The following is a 26,152-nucleotide window of genomic DNA, read 5'->3' as shown; positions in this document are numbered from 1 at the left end:
ACAACTTACACTGCATGCTTTCCCGTCTTCCTACTAATTTAAAATGAAGTTGATGCCTCATTATTATTTTGCAGTGCTTCAGCAAATAAATTTTTCAGAAAAGCACTGAAAAATTGAATGCAATATGGCTTACATTGCAGCTAAACATATTAAAGAAAAAAACATAGAAAATGAGCATAACACTAATGTCCGGCTGTTGCTTGAAGTATTGTTTCCTGTTTTTTTTCTTTGTTCTTCTGAATTTCCATTGCCTCTAATCAGCTATGGGTAAAGACAGTTGGGTTGAATCTGGGCTCAGTGTTGAGTTAAAAACTGAAGCATAGCCTATTCATGAAGAAAAAAGAAATCCTGAAGTAAAATAAAACTATCTTCTATCATTGTGATCTTCAGAATAATTACCAGCAAAATTTTTCATTAGCTGTTCCTTTATTGTCTTTTAAAAATTTTCTTTTGAATCCCTTCCAGGTTGGGTTTAATTTCATGATGTGCAAACTTCATTTTTTACTTAAGCTCTTCACCTTGATGCTTTACTTTTTTACATAAGGACTATGGCATTTACTGCACTCCAACATTTTAGTTGTGTGTGTATGTGTGCAAACTGTAGTTCAGAATAGTACGCAGTGTCATTTAGAAAGCTCTGTGAAAGTATTAGATATTCTTACAAAGTGTGGGCATTTAGAAGCAAAGAAACTGTTGGGAGCTACCCATATAATAATGTCCTTAATATCTTCCTGTTCACAGAAACAGAAGCTTCTCTGTCTCCCAGATTAAATCACAAAATAGAAGCAAGTATATACAGAGACTGTCTATGTAATTTGTCACCCTTTCCTCTAATGATAAAGGCTAGAATCATGGACTGAATATTCTTTACAAGATCTGTAATACTGAGCAAAGCCTGTGTCCTCTGACCAGAGTTAATGTTTTCAAGCGTCAGAAATCTGTTCAGTCAAATGAAGAGATGAGATTAAAAGAACGTAACAACACAGAAGTGTTACACTTCAGAAGGGGGACTTTCCTGCCATTTCAGAAAGCCTACCTGCCTGATTGATTTGTTCATTTGTTTTTCCACATTTTTGCATGTCTGTATTAAATGCAAACATGACAGAAGGTGCATGGAGATGCCTTCAAAGAGGCATGGCAAGGGGTTTGGTGGTATAATGTAGGAGTAGCAAAGATGAGTAAATCATATTGTTTATTCCACACTGATTCTGATTCTGTTTTAAAAGACAAAACAAAAGTGTTCAAGCCTCATTATCGTCCTTTCCAGATGTGCCATTTTACAGAGCAACTATTTTCTTAAACTGTCTTTTAAGTTCTTATAAATGTAAGATTGTGGTTTTCCTCCTGAAGATGAAATACTTAAGAAGAATCTAATAAAATTTGTCCCTGAAGTAGAAATAATAAATTGAACTGACATTTTAAATGGTTCCAAACTATTTCTTAAGTCTCCTTTGAAAACTTCATATCTTGAATTCACTCTTAGACTAGGTGCAGTTTCTTCTAGCAGCAAAACTAGAAACCCCTATATTAGACTGACAAAGTTCCCATCACTGGTTAGGGAATGCTGGATATTGTCATCAGCCCTGGTCTGTCTCAAGGTCCAGAAGAGGCAATACTTAGTGTGTTGCTGCTTATTAGCCATATTCCAATCTCCTGAAAAGGTGGGGCTGAATTCTGGTGACAGCTACAGTAGAAGGTGCACATGGGGTTGTAGTGTATAGTTTGATTCCTGACATAGGCTGAAGCCTTTTCCAGAGTACTTTTTTTGTTGTATTGTTAATAGCTATAAAATCGTTGGTTTTGCTGTCTCTGTGCACCCTGAGAGACCTGAGTGAACGCAGGGAATAAATACTAGCTTTTCATTAGGACACTGGGGTACTCTTGGTACAAAGTATTTTTATTTTCCTGTCCCCAGTGGCAGAGGGTGAGTAGTCATGCACTCTGCTAGAACCATCTACCACCACTGCAAGCCTTCTGTTTTCTTCTACTAGATGTGAATAAAAAACTCTCTGGCATGGTATCCCTGCCCATGGCAGGAGGGTTGGAACTAGATGATCATTAAGGTCCCTTCCAACCCAAACTGTTCTGTGATTCTGTGAGGGAGGGGTACAAGTAAGGAGCTACACAATCATTTTGACCCAGTAGGCACAAGCTGGCAAATACTTAACACTAAAGGCTTTTCTTAGTGTGAGTTTTATAGGCTCTTAAACTGGAATCAACCCTTTAAGGGTGACTTTGTTACAAGTTGTTCATCTCCCGATTTACCTCACCAGCTTGCAAAATATGACTGATACTTAAATATTCCTTAGTAGGTGATACGCCTTTAGTTTTAAAAACAACAAAAGTTGTAATTTCTTTAGGTTCCGTTATTTAGGAGTGCTCCGATCCAGTCCTTAACAATGCAACTCTTAAACTACCCATAGAGAAAGCCAGATTAATATACACCCTCAGCACTCTATTTGAGGCGTGAAGCATGGTGGTATGCTAACCTCACTGTTAAAGGCAATAGGATGTGTATGCTGTCCTTCATTTCTGAGTGAATACCTACAAACACGGTGGGATCTGTGCATGTCCTTTTCCATCCACTCTCCATACCTTTCTGTTTTCCCTTGAGTGGTTCATTCCCATCTTTGCCTGAATACAGATGTTGGCTAAATATGCACAGCTTTCTATGTCTCTTCACTTTGATTACTGTGGACACAGTCACCTACAATTTTATCTTCATTGCGTGCTTCTCCTGCTAGTTGGCTCATTGGCTCACCTAATGCTACAGATGATCATTTGAAGACTGCTGTGAAATCACTTCATGTGAAACTGCATGGCTCTTTTATTTGCCTTTTGCTTTTAGTGGCACAACTTAGGTCATGTTTTACTAATAAGGGGGGGGAAGTAGTAAGTAAGTTATTTTTGTGTGAGGTTCTTTATATAATATGAATGGATGTATAATATTAAACCATGACCTTTATTTTCTTTAGCTCTTCAAAGGTCAGGGACAGAAATAGAGTATGTAGAAGGAAACCGTTTTGTTTTGAACATCAGCTTTTCATTATTAGTTTAGTTGTATTAAGAATTTGGTGCCAATAGCATTGAGTTTCTTTGAGGCAGGGAGGGGAGAGGAGGAAGTACCATGCATGCTGCATGTACTTCTCTGGGCAAGCTCTCCCTGATTTTGTAGCAACAGCATTTAGCCAGTCATGCTGCCTGTAATGTGCTTCTCAAGCCACTCTTGTTTTACACTGATTTTTTTTACACTGAAACTTCTGTCTGCAGTGTTAATTGGAGGGGTCTCGAAAGCTCGCTGGGAAAAAGATCTTCAGAAAGTTAAATGTTCTGAACTCTGCTCTGAATAGAATTATTAATTGATGGAGGTGTAATGTTAGTAATGCGTCTTAGTGAGAGGCAAAGTTGCAGTCAACTAACAAAACCAAGAGAAAGTTGAGGAGTATAATACCTGAAGTACTGTGTGGGAGCCATAGAGATGCTAACTGGTCGTTCTATGGGACTGCTGCTTTTGGGAGCTTCATAATGGTGCAGGTGTCTGATTCTGCTGTAGCACCCTCATGTGGCTTTAGCTCTAACACGCCAAAGGAATATAAGCCTCTAAGTAATGCTGCACTTCTTATTTCCCCCTTGTTTAGGAGTATGAGCATGTTTGACATGAGATGTGAAGACGAAGCTGTGACTCAGCCTCATAGCAAAGCTCGCCATGAGAAACTGCAGAACATAAACAACCAGCTGAAAGAGGACGAGACCAGATGGCAAGATGTGAGTACACCACATCATCTGCAATGGCCATTGAGGCCAGCTAGCTAGGCAGAAAAGTACAACCTGCTAAATCTACAGTTATTCTCTAGTGTGAAAATACTCAGGAGCAATGTCCCTCTTCCCCAGTGGATTGTTGCTAAATGCATAAAAGTCCATAATTTGATGTAAATAACAGAATACAGGGTCTCTGGTGCCTCAGGTTGTGCACGTGCTATTTTGCTTTAAAAATCAAAAAAGAAATTAAACTGTGGTGAGGTAAAAATGGAAGCAGAACAGCTTCTAACTGCTGACTTCTCTTAACTTTTAGACTATAACTTTTTCTAGCTTCTCTAACAACTGACTCCTCTAACTTTCTCACTAGTAAATGCCCAAAATTACAACATACAAGACTAAGCAAGACAGTGGACTTGGCTTTAATAAATTTGCATAAATACAGAAAATGCTAACATTTTCCATGTTGTCCAAAAAGCAAATTACCTTTTAAGTTAGTTACACCCTGCTTGGGTTACAAGACCTTTCTAAACCCTCTTTACTCAGTGTATTTTTTTAAGCTGTCCTGGTATTTGGCATTATATTTAGCAAATCAGCAAGGACAGAAAAGCATGATTTGCAGATAAATTAGTATCAGGAGTTTTAGTATCAGTCCTGTTCATTTCTAAAGACTTACTGTAAATGGGGAATTTGGGGCATAGTTTTTTAATTTAAAAAAAAAACAAAACACCAACAAACAAAAATTAAAACCCAAACCCACATCTTTTCAAGGAGCTAGTACATTTCCTGTTATAAGGACAGCCGCTGTGAAACATCTCAGGTTTTTGGTAGAAAATTCAAAGAAAAACAAAAAAAAAACAGTGTATACAACTGAAAAATAACTTTTTGTAGTATAACAATGAAGGACTTAAGCTGAGAGGTCTGTCTGTGTGGGAAGCCATAATTTCCCAGCAGAGATAAGAATGAATGCAGAGGCATTCAAGAGGTTTGAGAGCTCTTTGCTGTTGAACTAAAAATCCTCTGAGCTAAAGTGTGTAAGTTTTCCAGGCCTTCAGCACCTTCCACACTGAACTAAAAGTTCTGAAGAGGTGCTAAAAATGCCCTTACTGGAATGTCCTTGGCATTCAGAGGGCTTTATGGAGACTACACCACATTCATGGTCTGATATTTTTTACATGCTCATGCTGTAAATTTGTCAACAATTAACAGTTTCATGGCTTTTTTTTTTTTTATTATTGTTATTCTAAAGCATCAGAGCTGGAAAAGATAAACTTGCCTGGTTTTTAATTACAAAAAGAGGAGATGGGCTTAAGTTATGAAAATTACTAATGAAAAACTAATTTCTAAACAATAGGCAATAGTAGGAGTAGCTGAATAAAAAAATGCTCTGGTACTTCAATGAGAATAATTAGTAACTGAGGAAAATGAAAGGCCTACATTTCAAAAAGGGGATTATAGACTGATATATGTAGGTCATGTGAAGAAATACTGTAATGAGCATTCCCTTGAGTGTAATGTCAATAATTTGTGGTTTTAAGATAAATTAAAAGTGACAAGGTTTGTTCCGGGTTTTAATAAAAGAAGTTATGCTTGCAGTACCTTCTGCTGTTTACCAATAAAAATGCAATTAAAGTATTTGGAAAACCATGTCATTAATTAAATAGCTTTTGAATGGAGTACGTGTACAGAGTCTCTGCTTTTTATTAAAACCAGAATTTGTTAGAGTACATGAAATATAATCTTTATACTAATCTCCTGATCTCCTAAACTTAATGACAAATCTGCCCTTGCAGATTCCTGGGATGTTATTTTTCTTTGGAAAAGTTCTGCAGAGATTGCTTTTTACACGTAAAATTTTGCTCCTTTACTAGTTGGCTACAAAGACATGGCACAGCTTAGGAGACTTCTTTACTGTAATATTTATACTGTGAAAAAGATCTTGTCTCTGTACCCTCCAGGACCCTCCGGGACCTGTGAATTCATAACCCAAGCAGGACGCAAGACATAGGTGCCTGTAACAGGTATCTCTGTGACTCTCAGGTTTTTAGTGTCAGGCTGGTTGTGTGTCAGAGAGGTAAAGAACCAGAATCAGTGGATATTCTGGACAATTATGGGCAGGCAGATTCCAAAAAGAGTAAGATCATTACTTCAGCAAGGGCATATCTATATAACTGGTTACAAACCATAGACTTTATGCTCTGTCATGTCTCACACCACCAGGTGTGAACCACTTTAGTCATAAAATCATAGAATTGTTTAGATTGAAAAAGACCTTTAAGGTCATCCTGTCCAACCATTAAGGTAGCACTGCCAAGTCCACCACTAAACCATTTCCTAAGTGCCACATCTAGATGTCTTTTAAATACCTCCAGGGTATGTTGCTCAGATCTGGATCTGAAATATTGGAGGGTGCCCATGAGGAACAATTAAAGTTTGGATGCTCCACTGAGTCAACCATGCTTGCATGTATTTAGCTGATAGAATGGACGAAGTATGGGACTGTCATCTCTCCAAGGCAAGCTATCAGTGTTGCTGTAGTTCATGCTGAAATGATGTCCCTTCCTCCACTGAACTTCTGCCTCCCATACATATGATTATTAAAATTCTTCCCCAAATGTAATTTTTCTACTTCATCTTCATGGAAGGTTTGTCCCAAGTTTTGGCCCAAGCATTCTGAGTGGCTGTTTTAGGCCAAATCTCCTGGTATCATTACCTAGAGTGCTTCTGCAAAGCCAAAACCAAAATATACCAGTGGAGCTACAAAATCCTTATTGGATCCTGCTGTTAGAAGAAAAATCAGGCAACATCTTCATTTTAGGGTATAATCTCTTTTTCTCTTCAAAATAAAACATTGCTGCCTGCAGGTGATGGGAGCCTGGCCCACAGTGAGGAGCAAGCATTGCAAAGCAGCTCACCAGGTTCATTGGTTTCTGTGACCAGTGTTTAGCTATTTGCAGCTCTGCATTCAGGTTTTCCTTCTCTCACAGGACCTGGCTCGGTGGAAGAGTCGTCGAAGGAGTGCTTCACAGGATTTAATAAAAAAAGAAGCTGAAAGAAAGAAAATGGAAAGGTTATTGTCTGGAGATGGAGCAAATGAGCGCAGAAAAAGCATCAAAACCTACCGAGAAATTGTGGAAGAGAAGTACGTTCTTTTACTGGAGTGCAGTGGCATGTCTGGAAATGCTTTGTGCTCCGTGGGTGATATCTAACTGTGTGCAGCCATGCCTGCAGGCCTGGGGTGAGGGAGAGGGAACGATATTGCTGGAGCAGAGGCAATAAGGGTGATTTTTAGTATTAATTTTAATGCAACGGTCTCTCTTGTGTTGTTGCCCTTGCAGAGAGAGAAGAGAGCGGGAGCTTCATGAGGCATACAAGAATGCAAAGTCACAGGAGGAGGCTGAGAGCATCCTGCAGCAGTACATTGAAAGATTCACTATCAGTGAAGCTGTCCTTGAGCGTTTGCAGATGCCAAAAATTCTGGAAAGAAGCCATTCAGTGGAGCCAAATTCCCCACTGAAAGACCAAAATCCTCTGAGATATTTAAGGCAACAGTCACTGCCTGCTCCAAAATTTACTGCCACCATTGAAGCAACCATTGTTCCCACCACTGAACTAGAGCCCAGCAGTTTGATGGGCAACACGTCTCCCAGCAAAAGCATTGTTTCCAAGGCTGTGCCTATGCTGACACCCAAGCCTTACTCACAACCCAAAAATACACAGGAAGTGTTAAAGAACTTTAAGGTAGGATACGTTGCACTTCCCAGAGTGAATCAGGAGGCAAGGAGATGCTGACTAAATCATGTGAATGTATAAATGTTTAGCGCAATTGATTAGAAAATGTTTGCAGCTTTCTGATATTGTAAAACCCAGCTTTGTGCTCTGTGCTACCCAGTCTAGTAGTCTCTTCTTGGTTACCAACCTTCTTAGAAACTTTTTCTTTTCAGACTTGAATATTTCTGCTGATCATTTTTCTTCAGGCTAAATTTGTCTGGGGAAAGGGGGTCCGCTAAGAAAAAAGCAAGGTGTTTTCTGAGAAGGAGGTTAGGAAAGAGTATGCTTTTATGGTTTTTTTTTTCCTGTTTTTAAACAAAAGGGAAGGGGCAGGGAGTGTGCAGGCCCTGACTTTTGGAGCAAGAACTGAACTGGCTTTTGTGTTAGGTGCCTGATTTTTGATGTACCCGAACAAGTCCATCCCATTCAGCTAAATCATAAGCCTTTGAAACACTGCATCTGCATGTAGGCAGTATGAAGAGCCCCTGCTCCTTCAGAGTCAAGCTTGCCCAATGATACTTTCTGTCCTAAGCAATGTCTTTCTGTCTTAACCAGCGATGAATGGGGAAAGCTGCTTCACTGGCATAAAGAGAGGATATAAACTGTCCATGCAGGTTTAGGGAAACAGATTGGTACTGGGGCAGCGTGTAACTGGGGATTGCTGATGCGAGATGGGGAGTGACTACATTGGGTTGCAAGAACTGCACAAAGATAATGGGAATAAAAGAAGTAAGAGAGCTTGGACAAAAGCAGGGCTGCATGGAATAAGAGCCAGCTATGAGATTTGTTAGCAAAGTGGATAGAAGAGACTGAAACTGGATATGAAACCTGAGGCATATATCTTTGTACTGAGTGTGCAGAATGGGAGTAAAATACTGAATCAATGCTAGAGAAGGCAAAGAACTGGGATATGTTAGAAAGAACAAGTTTGAAAAATATCTGCTGCTCACAATGCCTGTACCAATAATGGAGCTTCCACGAGTCTCATTGTAGCCTTGCAAGCAGTGCAAAGCCTACTGGCATGGTCACCCCCCCGCTGTTAGAGCTGGGGACGCTTCTGTCTGCAACTGCTATCTGATACTTTGCTAGTGGCATGCAAGGGTCCCTGTAGCCCTGCTGATGTCTCAGCGGCATCATTACCATGTATATTCAAGTTGTTTACTTATTAAAAAATAAGTAAACTTTGTATAGATAGTGAAGAAGCATGTTGAGATGTCCAGTTTCCTGAAGTCTGCCCCAGCTCTTATGTACCCATGTTTCCTAGTTGAAATGTGAAACTGGCAATTCTGATTTCTCATATACCTCTGTTAGTATTCCCATAGAGTTTACATTTTAAACATCAGTGAATCATGGATCTTTGGGGTTTTGGTTTTTTTTGATCTGTGCCATTTCTTCCTCAGAAGACCAGGATCTGTGTGTGTATCATCTTCACTTAATGCATTTATAGTCAAGACTGTGTGATGGATGCTTCTACCCCCCACGAACCACCACTAAAAGTCTGCCTTGATCTTGTTTGCTCAGTGTGGAATAATGTGATTTGTCTCAGTAGGAATCATTCACTAGCACATGTAGCTGTAGTGTTGTTTTCCCTTGAAACACAGTATGTTGATGATTCTTGGATCTGGTGACAATGTGCTGACTTGCTCCAGATCAGAAGGAAAGGAGTATGTTTGTTTAACTGTGCAGCCAGGGCATCTGTCCTGATCATTCAAACATTTGGTTTTCCTCTGTAATATAAATAGAGAAATGTCTTAGTCTAAACAGAGACACTAAAATTGATGGTGCAGCCTTACAGTGTTTTCCTGGCTATTCTATTTCTGAGATCTTTTATGACCTGCCTCTCTAGTAGATAATCTAGCACACAGGCACAGAGCTCAGTGTCTGCTCACACTTGTGTTTGGAAATTAAACCCTAAGAATGGTGCTGTGTTGAGTGGATGATGGCAGTGAGGAAAGGGAGGGAACCTTTTTGTCTGAAAAACGGTCAGAGGAGGTGAAACCACTTTCCTCTGCCTGGGAGCTGATTGCACGAGGTGCTAACTGCCATCACCTCCCTGCACTTCTGTCAGAACTGAGGATGCCCATTACCTCCAAGATAGCCTCTTAGTTAATCAGGCTCAGACAGAGAGCAGACCTCTGGATGCACTTATACAAGAAGTCAGTGGGAGGAGATTGCCCTCAGCTTAGCACTTACGGCATATACTAAGTTGGAGTGCATTTGAGGTATCCAAGCTGTTTACTCAAGAAGTAAAGTACTGAAGATAAGTAAATGGTGAAATAGGGAGTGGGACAGGGAGGATGAGATGGAAAGAACTTTGTTTTTTTAAACAGTGTTTCAGTTCAATAAAGCAGTTTTGACACTTGTTGCATCAGTTGTCAGTAACAGTGAAGTAAGTGAAAAGTTTCCATGGAATGGCTTACCTCTGAGCTTGTTTTTACATGTGTTTTTTGTTTAGGCAGTGCCTGTGGAGAAACCTGAAATGACTGATCACCATATGTATCCCACATAGCTTTTTAAGAAATCACTGATCTGTGCCATTATTCTCCCAAAGTCCAGTGATTAGCAGTGAAGAGTCTGACCATATTTACTCCCTCACCTTTGCTTTGTCTCCTGTGGTGATTATTTTTCAAGGAAGGGTCTCTGTGCCCAGAGCAAAGCCTTCCTTCAAATATATTGAGAACTCACCCCTGCTGATAAGCCTGTAAACGTGTGCTGTAGCTAGGCAGCAATAATACGGTGTTACTGATACCTGGTCCTCGCCTGGTCTCTCTCCAGCTGGGCCCTCTCATGGTCAATGGCTTGTGAGTTCTTTGTAGCCAGACTTTTTTCATGTATACAGTCCTTCAAATTGAAGGAAGTCTTCACGTGCCACCTCTATTCAGAACATAATTATGAAGTATTAAAATCCCAAGAGGAAACTGTGTCAGTGCAGAGGGTGAAACTAGAGCTTTTCTTATATTTTCTTCCTTGCTTGAGGGCTCCTTAGGAGTAACATATGCCCACCAAGGAGCTAGCTTGACCCTGAGAACAAAGTAGGTAAACTGTTCCTGCACTCCCCTTTTCATGGAGACTGCATGACATCAGTTTCTGGGAAAGCAGCTATTTATTTTATTGTCTCATGGAGAAAGTTGAATACCCAGGTTTATTTGTTGGTTCCTTGCTTCCCTATTGTGAACAGTAAAGAAAGAAAGGGATGAACTCTGCAGCTCCTGACCCTTCAAAGTTCTCATGACAGTGCTTCAGAAAGCATGGTCTACTAATACTGTGGTGAGGTCGTCAGGGGTACATAGCAGTTCATCAACATAATTAGTCCTCAAGAACTTGCTTTTGTTTTGCATGTGGCAATGCAAAACCCAGACATTTTTGTCTAAAATTTCTCTAAAATTTTAAAATCTGTTGGTCTGTAATGCGCACAAAAGCTTTTTGTATGTTACTGGGAAAACAAAATGTGGGAAACCAGAGAATCCAGAAAAATTATTACCTTCTGTCTGTATTTTATTTATACATCACCACCCCTGAAACAGGGCTTTCTTCTGTCTTGGGCAGTTAAATAAGTGTGCTTGGCTCCATCCTTAAGTGATGGCACAGACTGTGTTAACAAATCTAATATCATGTTGAAGTCCTAATTTCCTACATTCCTTTGAATGCTAGTTGCCTCAGCATATTTATTTAATTGTATTCTGCAGGTAGATGGAAAAGTCAGCATGAATGGAGAGAATTTTAACGGCGTGGAAGAGAAGGATAAAGAGTGCACAACAGTAATATTTACTCCTTCGCCAAGCAGATCTCTGAAATTTGACGGAGTAGCCAGAGGGGACAGGCCACCGGTAGAGTTGAAGAAGGACCCCACAAGTGTTGAGCTCAGTTTACAGAGTTCTGCCACTCAGAGTGTGCACAAAGAGCCAACAGTAAGACCAACACGAACAAACCAGCCTTACTTTCTCTGCCAGTTTTCTGTCTCATAACATATTTAGTCACTAACTAATGAAACCCAAGTGCTTATGTTTGCTTTATTTCAAGAGGGTGTGCCCAGATCAGGAAAAAAACCCAACAAAATCCTTTGTAAATTAAAGGCTTCTTCCTTTGGGATGTGGGTATAGAAATGGGAGGGGAAGATTCAGAGGACCTTTTGCAGCCAGTGTCTCTTTTTTTTCAGATGTCATGCAGCTGATAAGCATGCTTTAAATGTGCTGGGCCAGGGAGAAATCAACTCTGTGTCCCAGCTATTGTGCAGATTTATTCAGCACTTCTCCTGATGTTAGCTGATTAGATCAGCAACATAGTTGGACTGTGCAAGCCATTACAATTAGTCTCAGTTTTCCATTTTCAAAGAAGAGGATGTGGACATGCTGGCAGTTTTGAGCATTCATTTTTCTCTCTCAGAAATATTGGAACAGGGGATAATCTGTTGAAATGCTGAGAGGAGCCAATGTGCTTCTTAACTGCCTTATCAAAGAAACAAATTAATTTTACCTTTTCATCTGTTTCTCCCCCTCCTCCCCAGAGAAAAAGGCAGGAAGAAAATTAGAACATATCACAGCAGGAATCTAGATGCTACAAAACTGTAATAAAAGTAGATAGCAAAAACAAAACAAGAAATAAGCACTGTACTGCAAACAAGCTGCAGGATAGGGAATTCTCACTATTCTTTTCTGTCTAACACAAAGAGAATCGGAGATGTGGTGAGAGTTGGAGTATAATAATTTTTTGCTTTCATCTCAGATTTCATCCAAGCATTGACCAGATAGGTAACAGGGAGTAGGCAGGGATCTGTCCTGAAGAGTGATGGTTCACTCAGGCCATCATGGCCTGTGCCTTAATCGCCTGCTTTGTGCTAGTCTCTGGCCACTGACAGCTAAGCCATGGAGCCTGCAGCAAGCATGGGAGTTGGGATGTGCTGTGAGCATAGGCTTCATCCTGTCAGAGGGAACTGTTACAGAGTCAAAAATGAATGATTTGCAGGAAAGCAGGCAGGGATGGCATCACAGAGGCTGCTCCAGTCAGAATAAATTGGCTGTAAGGGAAAAGCCAGGTAAGCTTTGTGTCTGATATGGGATTGCTGGTAATGGGAATGTTTGGAGGATAGAGAAGAGCTTTGGCTTGCTGCAGATTAGAAACACAGTGGTGATCAGAAAAGTAGCCAAATGAAATCATTACTGTCTCCTTTTAAAGATTTCCAGACCAGTATATCTGTAGAATAGTTGAGAGGAAATTCAGCGACTGAAGCCGCTGTTAGGTCTTGGGTATGTTTGTACCCATTCTGTACCCTCTCATCCTTCCCTTTCTATAGCTTTGAGGATGATGTGGTCAGCTGAACACAGGTTTTTCTGTGTTGGATTCCTGCCTCCAGTGTCTTAGCCTTCATGGTGATAATTGGCAAGGGAGGCAGAACAGTTCGAATTATCAGATTCCTTGTGACTCTGACATGAACCTCCTGCTTTCTGAGCTTGAGTCCACTTCATGATGAAGCCTTCTCGAGAGAATGAGCGTGCACCCAAATGGTGCTATAGACAGAGTTTCTGACTAGGATTTTATATCACTAACTTTATGGCTTCATCAGTAACGTGACTAGATATCACAAATCATTATAATTACTCCTGGTACTTCAGCTTCAAGCAGAGGTATGTCAAGGGCAAAGCAAGGAGAGGAAACTGCTTTGAGGGGAATCTTTTTGGGAAAACAAGTGGAATGCACTGAGTGTGATAGGGGAAAGAGGAATTCCCTTCCTGTTAGTGTAAGGGAATTTGCCAGCCTAAGATAAAATTACAGGCTCTGTTCCTTCTAGATGTTTGCCCATCTTTACCCAGCTGCTGCATTTTAATTTTCCATGTCCCCATCCATTCCTTAGACTAAGGCATGAGCAGTAATTTAGTTCTGTGTGTTGGGGCACATACCAAGACTGCTCTAGATAGCTCAATATGGATACAGTCAGCCTGGTAACTTATCTGCAAGAATAAGGCAGCTACAGTGGACTCACTTCACTCAGTCTTCTCCCTGTACCTATTTTACTTTGTTTTCTGGACAACTAACACAACAAAGTCAGCCTGCATCTGCAAAGCCTGAAATGCTAAAATCCTCTTTGAAGATATAACCTCTATAGGGAGGTTGGAAATCCAAATTAGGAAAGAAAGCCTCCTGGGCTTCTTCTTTATGAAGACTGTCCCAGTCTCATAAAGCATAGCCTCTTGCTGGGAAGGTTGCTGAATAACTCTGGCTATCACTGTGAGTCATCCAGAGGGAAAAAGGGGGTTTGCTTTTGGCCCCGGCAGCATGAGGCTTCCAAACTGCACATTCTTGGAAGTTAGAAAACCTTCTGAAGCTGCTGCTGTGTCACCTCCCACAAGGAGAAACCAGGGCTGTAGTTTCTATCTGCTGCTTAATCCTACTGAATTTTTAGGAGAGAAGATGACAGAAACGGGCATAGAAATGCAGCTGATGAAGAAGCAGAGACGTCTGGAGTGGAAGAAACTACTACATTTCTTTTGCTTTGAGAAAACTTTTACAAATTGAGCGTGTTTTCAAAGCCTTTTCTAAACTTGCTTTCATTGCCTTTATTTGTGTACTGTCCTTTATTGATACAGTTCTTGTTAGCTATGTCCTTCACAGGCTTTGAATAAGATTCATAAGCACTAGCTCCTCTGCCTGTCAAGAGAAGCTGTTCATAGGGATTTTTTTCTCTCTAGTTGCTCCAAGATTTGTTTTGGTTTTGTATTTTATTCATTTATTTTTTGCCCAGACTCTCTTTTGTGAAGTATATATTCCTTTCCATATATACATTACCTTTGGCCCCTCCTGTCCTCCCCTTATGACTCTCTTCCTGTTCTTTGCATTCTCTGTCCTCCTCCTCCATCCTTCTTACAGCTGCTCCCCTCCTGTTTCAGTTCAGTTGTCAAATAGACTAGCCCTGTCTTCTCTCCGCCTGGCAGGCTTCCCTTTGAAGCTCTGTAGCCCTGCTCTAAATCTGTCCAGCTGGCCTCAGCCATTGTCTGCAATACGGGAAGATGCTGTGCAACTGTACTTCAACAGCTCTTTTGGCCTGAAGTTTGGAAAATAGTTTAGTCAAGTTGCACCACTTAAAACACGGATATGATTGAGGTTTTTGCGGAGCTAGAGAAGTGCAGGCATCTTTTCATATGGGTGAGGCCTCAGTGTCAGTTGTCCTTTTGACAGAGAAGAACCCCATGTGTATGTGAATCAAATAATGATTGGCAATCAGAGACTGATTGGGAAACATATGTAACTCCTGCCTAAATCTACTATGAAATGAATATAAGAAGCTGCAGCAGGTGGGAAGGATGGTAAAGAAAACTAATATCAAGAAACTGTACTTTTGTCTGTAGTGTAGAGTACTTAGATTTTGGTGAGGGATTGATAAGAGACTTTTACTCAAAGTAGCTTATGAAATTTTGCCTATGATTTTAGGCTAGAAAAGAAAAAAATGGCCTGTAAGGAGGATGAAAATATCCCACTGGTGTTTGTGGAGGGCAGCAGTAGGGAAAGCACACCTCTCTTACTGCAGCTGAAAGAACTGGACAAAGGCCCAAATCAGTCAGTGGCCACAGCAGCAATGACATGAGAATCATCTCCTCACCCAGGTCCTACCTGTCAGCGATTAGGTCATGTTTTCTTTCCATTCTACAGAACAGTGATGCACATTACAAATGCTGAGAAGTTGTATCTTTGAATCAGAAGCTGGCAAAGTAAATGTTTTGTTTTAAACCAATATTTGTGCAGATTTTAGTGTTGGGTGATTAATTTGTCAGTAACATCATTTTATTTTAACCAGTCTTTGTATGAGCATTTAGAAATTATTAGAATCATAGACTCAACTAGGTTGGAAAAGACCTTTAAGATCAAGTCCAACCATTACCCAGAACTGCCAAGACCACCACTAAAGCGTATCACTGAGGGCCTCATCTACGCAGTTTTTTAACACTTCCAGGGACAGTGATTCCACTGCTTTCCTGGGAAGCCTGTTCCAATACATGCTTCCCTTCTCTGTGAAGAAATTTTTCCTAACATCCAGTCTAAACCTTGGCTTGTTATTATTGGCTTGCTGTGGCTCTAATTATAGCTTTGCTCTGATTAAAAAAAAAATAGATGGCAACTTTAAAAAGACCAGGGTGAGGTGGTGATAGTGGGGAGAGATTTAGGCTTTGTTTTAATTTTTCACTAGCTAGCTTAAACTTGTCCATTTCTACTCACAGCCTGCTTGGCTCAAAATAAACCTGTTTTCTATATCCAAGTAACACTTTGCTTCATCTTCAAAAATCCACTGATTGAACTGAGATTAAAGTATAAGCTTTCTTGTGGTTGAGGATTGTTGGCCAAGCTACAGGAGAGCAGAGTTGAAACGCTGATTTGTACATATCTGGTAGGACAAGTCTTTGTTCTTTGATTCATTACAAGAAACACTTGTAGAGTGTGTATGTCTGTTCCAGATTGACAGCTTTGCCTTGAACCACACATGGGAGGTTCAAGGAGGGCTGGAGTTCCATAAGGGAAAAAGGTCTAGGATAAGAAATGAGAGCAGCAAAACTTCAAACCATCTAGAGGGGAGGGAACCCTGCTCAGGATTTGGTTATGAACCTAGCATCTGTGCCTCCCATCCTCCAGACACACATGCACTTTTCAGTAGCTGTGAGTGACAGGATCTTATTTTACAACCCAATTGAGCAGTAATAACTCTAAAAAAAATGACTAACAGGAATACTTAACACTTTCTTGCAGCACTTTCAAGGCTTCTCTGTCAATTACAGATCCACCCTGATCTTTGGTTGTAATAGCTGGCCCAAGTATACCATTATATAGCTGCCAGATGAGGCAGGTGACTTAATGTGTCAGAGCAGTGTTCTGGCATAGCACGCAAGGCACTTAGCTGTAGCAGCCCAAAGTCATGACACCATTAGCACTTACAGCAATAGAAAATGCTAGCTTTGATGAGGAAATCATTATAGGAAAATTTTCAAGTCAATGATACATGCAGAATTTCAATCACAGAAGTTTGAAAGATGTGTCAGGCAATTTCTACATGCAGCTATTGATACTGTAAGCAATTTCATTCCTGAGTAATTTCACAGAATTCAGATTGTAGTTCTAACCTGATTCTTCCTAATATCTCTGCATTCTCGCTGGTTCCAGACAGCTTGTTTTGTCATGTTTTCATAGAAAATACAGTAACGATATTTCACATGCTTTTGTGTACAAGTAGTGTTAACTGAACTACATTTTGATTTAATTTACAATAAGGGTTAATAAAGTTGTACTGTTACTTCTTTTTGAGTTTGAATTCTTGTAGTAGTAGTGATGTTTGGTGTTTAAGAGTTCTTAGTTACTGTATTTTTAGGTATTTATAAGGGTGTAAAGTTCTGCCACAGCAATAGGCAGCATGGCTATTTCTGGCCTGTATGGTCTTAAAGAAAATACTTGGGCTGATATCCCAGTGTATCAGACAGAAATCCTGTCTACTACAAACCAAACTAATACTATACAGCAGTCAGCCATGCTTGTGTCTGTTAAATGGATACCTTGGTTAGCACAAGAGAGGTGTTGCTTTGTCCTCTTTTTGTGGTTTAAGCACCAAACCCAGGGCACCTCTGTTACTGATGTGCTCATAACTGCAGCTGCAGTCTACAGTCGCAATATTTAATTTTCCATCATGGACTAAGGCTTCTAAATCCTAAATGGAGAAGCTCGCTTTAACTGATGGGTGGCTAGATGCATGGGGTAATAAAAACACCAATCCAAGTAGACAGCATTCTTCAGTTTCAAGGAGTTAATGGGACAGAGTCTTCACACCAGCCTGGATCTGGGGACTGAGAAAACCCCAGCCCCCATGCAGCAAGTTTTTTCCTATGTCCCTTGATGGCTTCATTGCTTGTGGATGAGCAGGTGTTGTGTGACCTTCCCTTGTAGGCACCTACAGCAGAGCCAGCATATGGAGTGGCTTTGTGATCCTGCAGAATGATGCATCTGTTCACACAAACACGTGTGGCTGCAGCCGGGTGCTGCCAAGAGGCTGCATGGGTCCTTCATCCCAAAATATGAGAGCTCCTCTGAAACACCTCGGGAACGGCACTCACTGAGTTGTTCAGTTTTCAAATGTTCATGTCAAAATATGATCCTTTTAGGTACAATGAGATGTTTGTATGCCTTCTTTGTGTTCAGTGATAACATCATCATTTGATGACAAAATATTTATGAAGTGAATGATGATAGTCTGCAGTTGAAAGACATTTTATCAGCAGTATCAGTATGAGAATTTTCTGAAGTGTGTCATATACATCTGGATAAAGCACTGGATAATATTTCATTTCTTAGTGTTATAAATAGATATAGTGGGAATGAGAGAGTTCCCCAGTGAAGTAGGCTTAATTTTTTATAAATTACTTACTAATCAGTTTTATATTTTTAGCTGTATGTCACTAGCATTAAATTGCTCAGCAAAGGGAGGAGGAAGAGTCAAGTCTTGTGAGCAGGAACAGAACTTGTGCAGCATGCTATTGTAAAATTCCATTTTCTGCAGCAAGCAGTAGCTTGCTCTTTTTTTTTACTCCTTTTTGAAATAATTTCTATAAATAACATCTGCTTCTGGTTCAACCTCCTGGATGTAGGTTATTGGTAGATTTACCTATCACACTTGTGCAGGATAGCGATGTGATGCAGCACCATGTGTAGGTTCCTGAGGTAACTCTAGACCCAGAGGTGATAGAAGTGCATCATGTTTGTGGATTTGCTGAGCCTCTTAAACCCTCTGAGGGGCCAAGTGTGGCTGTGCTCCTTCCTCAGCTCCAGCTGCCACTGGCATCTGACTTCCCTGGGTGCAGGTAACACTGTTAAACACTTTTTGTATTGTACCCAGTTTATTACTGTTTATAGTTTTAAAGACTCTGAAATTAAAGCTGATTTTTTTTCTCTTTTTTTTTAATCCTTTTTTTTTTCTTAAAAACAAAATCTTTTTTTTTCTCTTAAAAAAAAAAAAAATCTGTTTGGAAAGTTGCTTTTTGAGAGTGGAGGGTGGATTCCATTGCTTTACCAAAAATAACAGCAATATGAACATGCATAATAGAAATTGGAAAGAGTTACGCTTTGGAGCAGTGGGTAGAGTTGTTGAGTAGGTGTCTCTTGCTTTTCCAGTTAAAATCTACCTTGCTTAGGGCAAACTCTGAGCTCTCGATACTAGCCATTTGTTTAGGTTTAATGGAGGTTTGTAGGTTGTGGAATGACAGAATAATTCAGGTTATAGGTCTCCAGCTGAGCCTCTTCTCAAACAGGATCAGACATGAGGTCAGACTGGGTTGTTACAGGCTTGATCATTCGAGTCTTGAACACCTCCAGCAGCCTGTTACCCTGCCCTTACTGGCCTCCTGGAAAACAGAAATACTTAGTTCTTCACTGAGCAAGGTTGGGAAGGGTTTCCAGTAGCTTTTCCCCTGGCTGCTGTTGTGTTGGAGCCAGAACTGAGGCTGAAGGAGGAATTTTGTTTAGTTGCAGAGTACTTCTGTGGGGGCTTCCAGTGAGAAAGCTCTCACTGAAACAGGCTGGTATCGAGATGGGCTGGGAAGGGCAAGGTGGGTTATACAGGAGAAAAGAGCCACAGACTGCCAAGAGGCAAATCTCTGGGGCACAGGACTCACAGTCTCTGGAACATTTCTCTGGGGCCTATTCTTCAGCCTGAGTCTCATCTCCAGTTATCATTCCTGTCTGGGGCATGTGACACATGGTAGGGATGCTTCATGCCTTGTTTGCTCTTGGTATAGGCATGCTTACAGGTGGACGTGGTGGAGAGGAAGTCCTCAGCCTTTCCATGCTGCCTTTTTGGAGCACGTATTTCACTTTCTGCCTTGCCCACCTTGAGATACGCTTTTAGGCAGGCACGGGGGTTGTCCGTGTGCCTTGCATGGGGCAAAGGTGAGGGTGGGCAGAGGTGAGGGTGCAGTGGGAAGCTCCAGACAGTAGGAGGATGGCGGGCAGCCAGCCCCAGCAGCAGAGGAGACGCACTGCCACCTGTAGAGCCTCACGGCTGTCATCTGGCGCCTGTCCCGCTGCAAGGTGGCGGCGCTGACCTAGGCAGGGCTCCTTCTGTTGCCGGCACTGCTCACTGCCCGCTGGGCGGGTCACAGCCCCAGGCCACAGCCCCACATCAGTCCACACCAGTGCATCTTCCCAGACATGTCCCCTGACCCTCTCCAGAGCATGCCTCCCTCCAGAGAGGAGAGGCAGGGATTCCTGAGCTCTGCCAAGAGCAAAGCTCTTTGGAGCCAAAGTGTGTCCACGGGCATTGTTGTCCTGTTGGTACTGCCAGCAGACATCCACACTGACTGAGCTGTGACAGCCCGGGTCTGCTTCTCCTGGGGCACGAGTAGATGAGGGACTGTAGGCTCATGTGGGTCTGCAGGGATGGGAAATAAGATCCATGCAGAAGGTGGAGGTCTGAATCCGGCTCCCAGAAAAGAGGCAATTTCATCAGGTTTCCTCCCTTGCAGCTGTTAATAAGATGCAGAGGTGGGAGGAGGACAGGAAAGCGAGTCTGCAATAGACTGCTTCTGAAATAGGTTACTTTTGATTTCTAAAAGTAGTTTGGTTTTTTTTGTTTTCCTTTGTTGACTGTGCTGTTTTCTAGATCTCTCGTGCATTAGCAGCACTGTGCCGTTGCTGATGGCTTTGCTGCAGATTTTTCTTGATTTGCCTGCTGGGAAAACGGATGTATGGTGGAAGCTGCTAAATAGATCAGCTGAAGTGCTACTCTTGTTTTGACAGTGTGGTTTTAGCTCTGCAACGGCCTTGTCCTGGGTCAGGAAGCTGGCTTTTCAAAGGCATTTGGATTATTGGCTCGATATGGTCTCACCATATTTTTTCAGTCCTCTCTTAATAGTATTTCAAGTATCTCATTACCTTTAATACTCACTCTTGCTTTTCCCTTCAGATAACAGATTGTTTAGACAACCATGAAGTAAAGGAAATATTTAATTACTTTGCCACTTTTCAAACTCTAGTACGTACTATGTATTCACTAAGGCATACATTTTTGTTTCATTCTGGAAGAGGAAATTAGGGGTGAAATGTATGCTTATCGCCAGCTAACACAATCCAAGATATCCTACAATTTTAAAAGCCTGTAGGAGCTATTCCAAACCAACCATATTAATGGATGCTGATGAACGGTTTGAAAAGCAGATTAAAGCCCAGTGATTCAGCACCCAAGCAGCACATACTGCTCCAAAACGTGCTTCCCAGCTCCCTGCTGAGCTCTAAACCAGTCTGGCTCAAATACATTACAAAGAAGCAGCAAGTACTGCCTTGAGGAATTAACACTTACTTTTATTTCCAGTGTACTCACTAATGTTTCTACTGTACTGTTCTCCACAGTCCTCCCCGGTGGAAGCAGCCCCAGTTGCCAGCCAGCAGGTTGAGGCCAGCCCTGGAAGTGCAGGACCCGGGAGCCTGGCATGCCCATCCCCAGGTACATGATAGCTGCTGCCCTTGCACCTGCCCTTGCCCACTAATGGGGCTGGGGTCAGGCCCACCCCGTGGCACAGTCTGATAAGCGCATCTGCAGCAGCACCAAGAGTGTTTATTAGAAAATGCAGAAGTTGTCAGAAATCTCAACATAAGAAATAAATTTTTTATTGTAAGAGCGATCGTTCACTGCAACAACCTCCTGAGGGACCTGGTAGAGTCCCCATGGATGGAGGTTTTCAAGGTGCAACTGAATAGGGCGCTAAGCAGTCTCATCTAGGCTCCCTTTCCCATGAAAGTTGGGACTGGGTGACCTTTCAAGGTTCCTTCCAGCTTGGACTGCTGTGTCATTCCAGGGCTGAAATAACACACCTCATTGCACATTGTCTGGGACACGAGTTGTCTGCTTTGCTGTTTGTGTGACCGAAAAGCTGGTGCCACAGCGTGCTGTAACCAGAAAGCAGTCATGGCAGAAACTATCAGTCAGTAATAGCTTCTGTTTAACACTTCCCCCCTCTTCCCCCGAGACAGTGAGAAATGTAGAAGGAGAATAAGAAGAGGCATTTCAATACTCAGAGGGGCTTTAAATGGACAGTATTGAGCACACTCCTGATTTTCTGCTTTAAAGCCTTTATGCATGACTACTAATCTGGTGAAAGGCATTTGCTGGTAAAATTTGAAGCTGTTTTCCTCAAAAGAGTTTGTCTGAAACACTACCCTTGAGTAGGCATTTATCTACCCCCTGCTATCATACTAAGTTCATGGTCTTTTTTTGTTTTTCATTTTTTAAAATGAATCTATCAAAGTTCAGCTGGTATGGGTGAGTAAGTAGTACTACTTGAAGTAGGTATTTAAATGAGATGTCTGGCTGTAATTGATACATAAGCATAATGCTCCTATTTGTTGAGATTAAATATGACTTAAACAATTGAGCTTTGCCTTCAAACATCAATAGGGTACCATTCCCCCCAGATCAGAAGGATATCCAGCCTTCTCTTGATGTGCTGTAAACACTGAAGGGCTCTTAGTAAGGGCTCATTAGCTGACTTAATTACTTTGGCTCATAGATGCCAAAACACAGAGGTTAACAATCTTGAATTGCACCTGGCAGGTAATGTAGAAGCTGCAATCTTGTGGTGAACCAACCAAATTCTCCTCTCAAGAGACAGCAGTGATGAGCTGGTGATATGTGTCTACAGATCACAAAACTGCCTTGTGTCAGGTTCCGCACCTGTGAGAAATGCTAAATATTGAGTATTGGTAGTAAAGTTTAATACTGGCTGGCAAGGAAAACTGAGATAGAACTGCAAAAATTGAAATGGTAAAGGAACATGGGTTTTCATTATGTCTGCTTTGGAGAGATAGATATGGTCCAAACTGCGACCTTCTTGTAGAATAAGCATTCTCCTCTGTTGCTCAGTAAAAGCCAGATACTACCATTATTGGTGTGGGAACTGCTCCAAAGCAGTGTGCATCTGCCCAGCAGCAGGAGCAGCTCTTGTCTCTGCTTGTGTGCAAGTTCTTAGTGACACCTTGGGCTACATCTCTTTCTCAGCTCACTCTCCCAGCCTGTCAAAGAGGTACATTCAGAAGCTGCCACTGCTGCCATGGTTAGAGAGGAGACAGGATCTGAAGCTGAAATTCTGCTGTAGGAGGTTAGAAAGATGCCTGGGTTCTTGCGCACTGCCTGGGATGCTGGCAGCTGCTCTGCTTCCAGTGGTGGTACCAGCTGACAGTAGTTGGTTTAGCTGTCACAGTCCTCATCTGTAGGCCAGTGTGCTCCTGGTCCCTTCTCCTGCAAACCAGCATCAACTTGTTGGGTTTTTTTAAGAACTGAATGACAACTAGATTATTCCAAGTTTACTCCAGTCCAAGGCTTCCTGTTAGCAGTTTGTTGTCTGACGCTTGACGGGTTTAGTGGAAATAGGCAAACTGAAATATCCTCCAGTGCTGACAAGTGAGACCATGCTAACTGTGGTATAGCTACTTGTCTGGGTAGCATCTTAGGATAGGATTCATCACACAACTTCAGTAAAGAGATCTCTACTTTGATAGGCACATTTTAGGTTACAGCTCATCTCAGCCAAAGAGGACTGTCTGAAATAGATTGCATGACTCTTCCCCAAGAAAAGCCTCTCTGTTGACCGTGAAGGATGTCCCATGATACCCAAGTCAAGTGTAAGCACCTAGGTTTTGTCAGGTGAATTTCACTTTTACAGTCTTGTCTGCTCTGAGAGATTAATTTTGCTTGTGTCAAAGAAAGAAGATTATTTTTTCAAAGCGTTCAGTAAATGGGCTCACAGTATATCCAGTGAGAAATCGGATTGTAAGAAATATGTCTACATTTTATTTGGAAAAATATCTTAGCCTCACAATATTATCTCTTGAATGTGTGGATTAGTTTCAGATCAAAAGGAATTCAAGTCAACTGCAGCTTGTGCCAGCCCTGTTGTGAAGAGATTAGAATTTCTTCCCAGTCCTCTCCCTTCAGAGGAATCTGCTTCAAGTGAGGAAAATGTGAAGAAACCTGAAATGGAGCAGCAGAAGGAAGCAGAGCTCCCTGCTACACCAGAGGTATGTGTGGTCAAGAAAGAGAAGCAGTGGAAAACAAAACAAAACCAGACAAACAACAACAACAAAAAAAAGGAAGTTCTCAAACAGAAATATTTATTGTGCAGGTTGGTATTTTTCTGTATATAATGTCACTTCAGGAGTTCATTCAAAACAATCTGCCAGGGTATGATCCTGGAGGATAGTTTCTGTGCCAAATTCTGTAGTCATCAGAAAGTTCCCCCTCCAAAGGAACTCCCCAGCTTGTAGCATTTGAACCTGTAAACTGACAGAAGAAACGAGAATTTGACCTGCAAACCCCAGTCCCACCACGTGTCAGGGAGGGCAGAGTATCCAGAAGGTATAGACAGTGGAGCTTACCCTCTTAGTCCTTTGGAGGTGCTAAAGAAGTGCAGGCTGTGGCAGAGGTAGCAAATGGCCACAACCATGCCCCTCTGTCAGGTGAATTAGATGTTGGTCCTGGTTTAGAATTGACTTTGGTGTGCAGGGCAATGTGAATGTCAACAACAGGCAGCTATCGATTGTTTCCAGGACTTCTGTAATGCAACTACATGTTGTAATTCTTGAGAAATAAGCTTCATCTTTTGATAATGTTGATTCAGAAAACAAGAAGAAAGGTATTAAATTGAAACTGCTGATTTTTAATGCTGTTTTCTGCTCCCAAATATCTGAACAGGTGATGAAACCAAAAGCGCTGGAACAAGAAGGGAGTGTAGTACTGCCATTTTTAAAGAAACTACCCGAGACCAGCCAAGTTACTCTGCAGAATTCTGGTCTACAAGGTGAGCAAAAAGCAGTTGAAGGACTCAGCTGGACAGTAACTATATACATGCATGTAGTGTTCAGGGAGAAGTGCCTAATCAATGACCCAGAGGGTTTTGGAGCTGAAATGTTATTTTCTAGTTGCATCTGACTGATATGGGTAGTATGGCCTCAGTAATGCAAACAACTCTTCTGGCTGTTCCCCTTAAACACAACAGCAGAATAGTGACACAGCAGAGGGGAGGAGGGGGACCCCTATTTTATATTTACCTGGCCTAACAGTAAAAGCTGTGTCATGTCAATGAGTATTACATTTTATTAGTACTGCTGCTCATAGATGAAAAAGGCTTTGAAATTGGTTTATGTCATAATAAAAATATATGGAGATAAATTCTGCACTCAACTGTTTATGTGGAGCTCCTTTCCATAGATAAACAATACACATATCTGTCCACATCCCTGAATTTGGCCTGTGCCCATCACAAGTTCTTGTAAAGCAGAATTTCTTTTTTGCCTTCAGGACAAACCTTTGCTTGAGACTGATAACGTTTAGTAATTCGATTTTATATTTATTTTAGAGATGCATATATGTAGGTATTATGAAAGAAAGAGAAAAATCATCTGAAGTTTTCTTCCCCCACAGGATTTTTTAGGTTGATAGTTCATGTATAGGTTATATGCTGATTATCCTGGTGTTTTCAAGATTGAAACTACTGAAGGTGATCCACTGTGGAAAAAAGAATTGTCTGAAAAGAAACAAAAGTCTCACTTGTTTTAAGTAGGGAAGTGCTTCCTAAACAAGCTTGAAGAGCAATATCGTCTTAGGCAGGAATCAATCCAAACATCAAGAGATTACAGGTCTCTTGCCTGATTTTCAGTGATGCTGCAACCCTTGGCTGCTCTCTAGTGTTCACAGCACATACAGAGCTGAAAATATCACAAACCCCTTTAAAATTTGTATCTGCAGTAGGAATGAATGTGAGTACCATGAAAAGACTTGAAGGGGTGGCTGCCCTTTAACTAGCATTAGTGTGCTAGAGCTCTCATATAAGGTTAGGTGCCACGTTACAGAAGTGGCACTTAAATACAGGCAATCTGTGTGATCTGCAGCTCTGTTGTAAACCAGCTGTGATGGGCCAAAGTGATTGTAGTCAAAATCATAGAATCACAGAACAGTTTGGGTTGGAGAGGACCTTATGATCATCCAGTTCCAACCCCCCTGCCATGGGCAGGGACATCTTCTACAAGACCAGGTTGCCCAAGGCCCCATCCATCCTGCCCTCTCCAGCATCCTTGTAGGCCCCCTTCAGATGCTGGAAGGCTGCTATGAGGTCTCCACGCAGCTTCTCTTCTCCATGCTCAACAGCCCCAGTTTCTTCAGCCTCTTGTGGCTGAGGTGGGGCTAAGAGTCCGTCATTGCCTTTTGACCACACTGTGTTTCTTGTTTTGTCCCGGTGCCGTTGCCTGCAGAGCCACCCCGCGGGGCCATGGTTCCACTTAGGGTTCGCAACAACTGGCGGCGCTCACAGTTTTTCTCACAGTCAGGTAAATGTGGCGCTAAGACCAGCTTGAGCCCTTCTGCTGCCTCCAGCCATAGGTGTCTTCGGACGTGGGGCTGGGGTGAAAGCTGGTGATCATGGGGACTCCTACCTCTTGCTTTCGTAGAAAGTATCTATTCCTGCTGCACAGTTGACAAAGAGCTGTTGGGCTGCACATTGTTGTAATGCTCTGGTTTCAGGCACCCAAATGAAATCACTTGTTATAAATAACTTTTCCTTAATTTCTTTAAATCAGCCTAATTTTCAGATATTTGGATAGAAAATGGCAATGGTTC

At 41.7% G+C, this 26,152-nt stretch overlaps 1 protein-coding gene across 5 annotated transcripts in view; it reads left to right on the top strand.

Moving 5' to 3' along the window:
• LIMCH1 (LIM and calponin homology domains 1) overlaps positions 1-26,152 on the top strand; it is a 179,288-nt gene that overhangs the window by 132,463 nt on the left and 20,673 nt on the right. For all 5 annotated transcript variants that reach the window (XM_057407513.1, XM_057407514.1, XM_057407512.1 and 2 more), the window contains 7 exons: positions 3,639-3,765; positions 6,744-6,898; positions 7,095-7,497; positions 11,214-11,435; positions 20,896-20,989; positions 23,387-23,559; positions 24,233-24,338. In XM_057407513.1, coding sequence (XP_057263496.1) covers positions 3,639-3,765; positions 6,744-6,898; positions 7,095-7,497; positions 11,214-11,435; positions 20,896-20,989; positions 23,387-23,559; positions 24,233-24,338 — 1,280 coding nt within the window. The remainder of the gene's footprint in view (positions 1-3,638; positions 3,766-6,743; positions 6,899-7,094; positions 7,498-11,213; positions 11,436-20,895; positions 20,990-23,386; positions 23,560-24,232; positions 24,339-26,152) is intronic.

The sequence above is a fragment of the Pezoporus wallicus genome, unplaced genomic scaffold, assembly GCF_028554395.1.
Source record: "Pezoporus wallicus isolate ANWC-B61680 ecotype Strahan unplaced genomic scaffold, APGP_CSIRO_Pwel_v1 contig_2492, whole genome shotgun sequence".
Taxonomy (NCBI): Eukaryota; Metazoa; Chordata; class Aves; order Psittaciformes; family Psittacidae; genus Pezoporus; species Pezoporus wallicus.
Note: the sequence above shows the minus strand (reverse complement) of the source record. Positions and strands in the feature narration are given on the sequence as shown.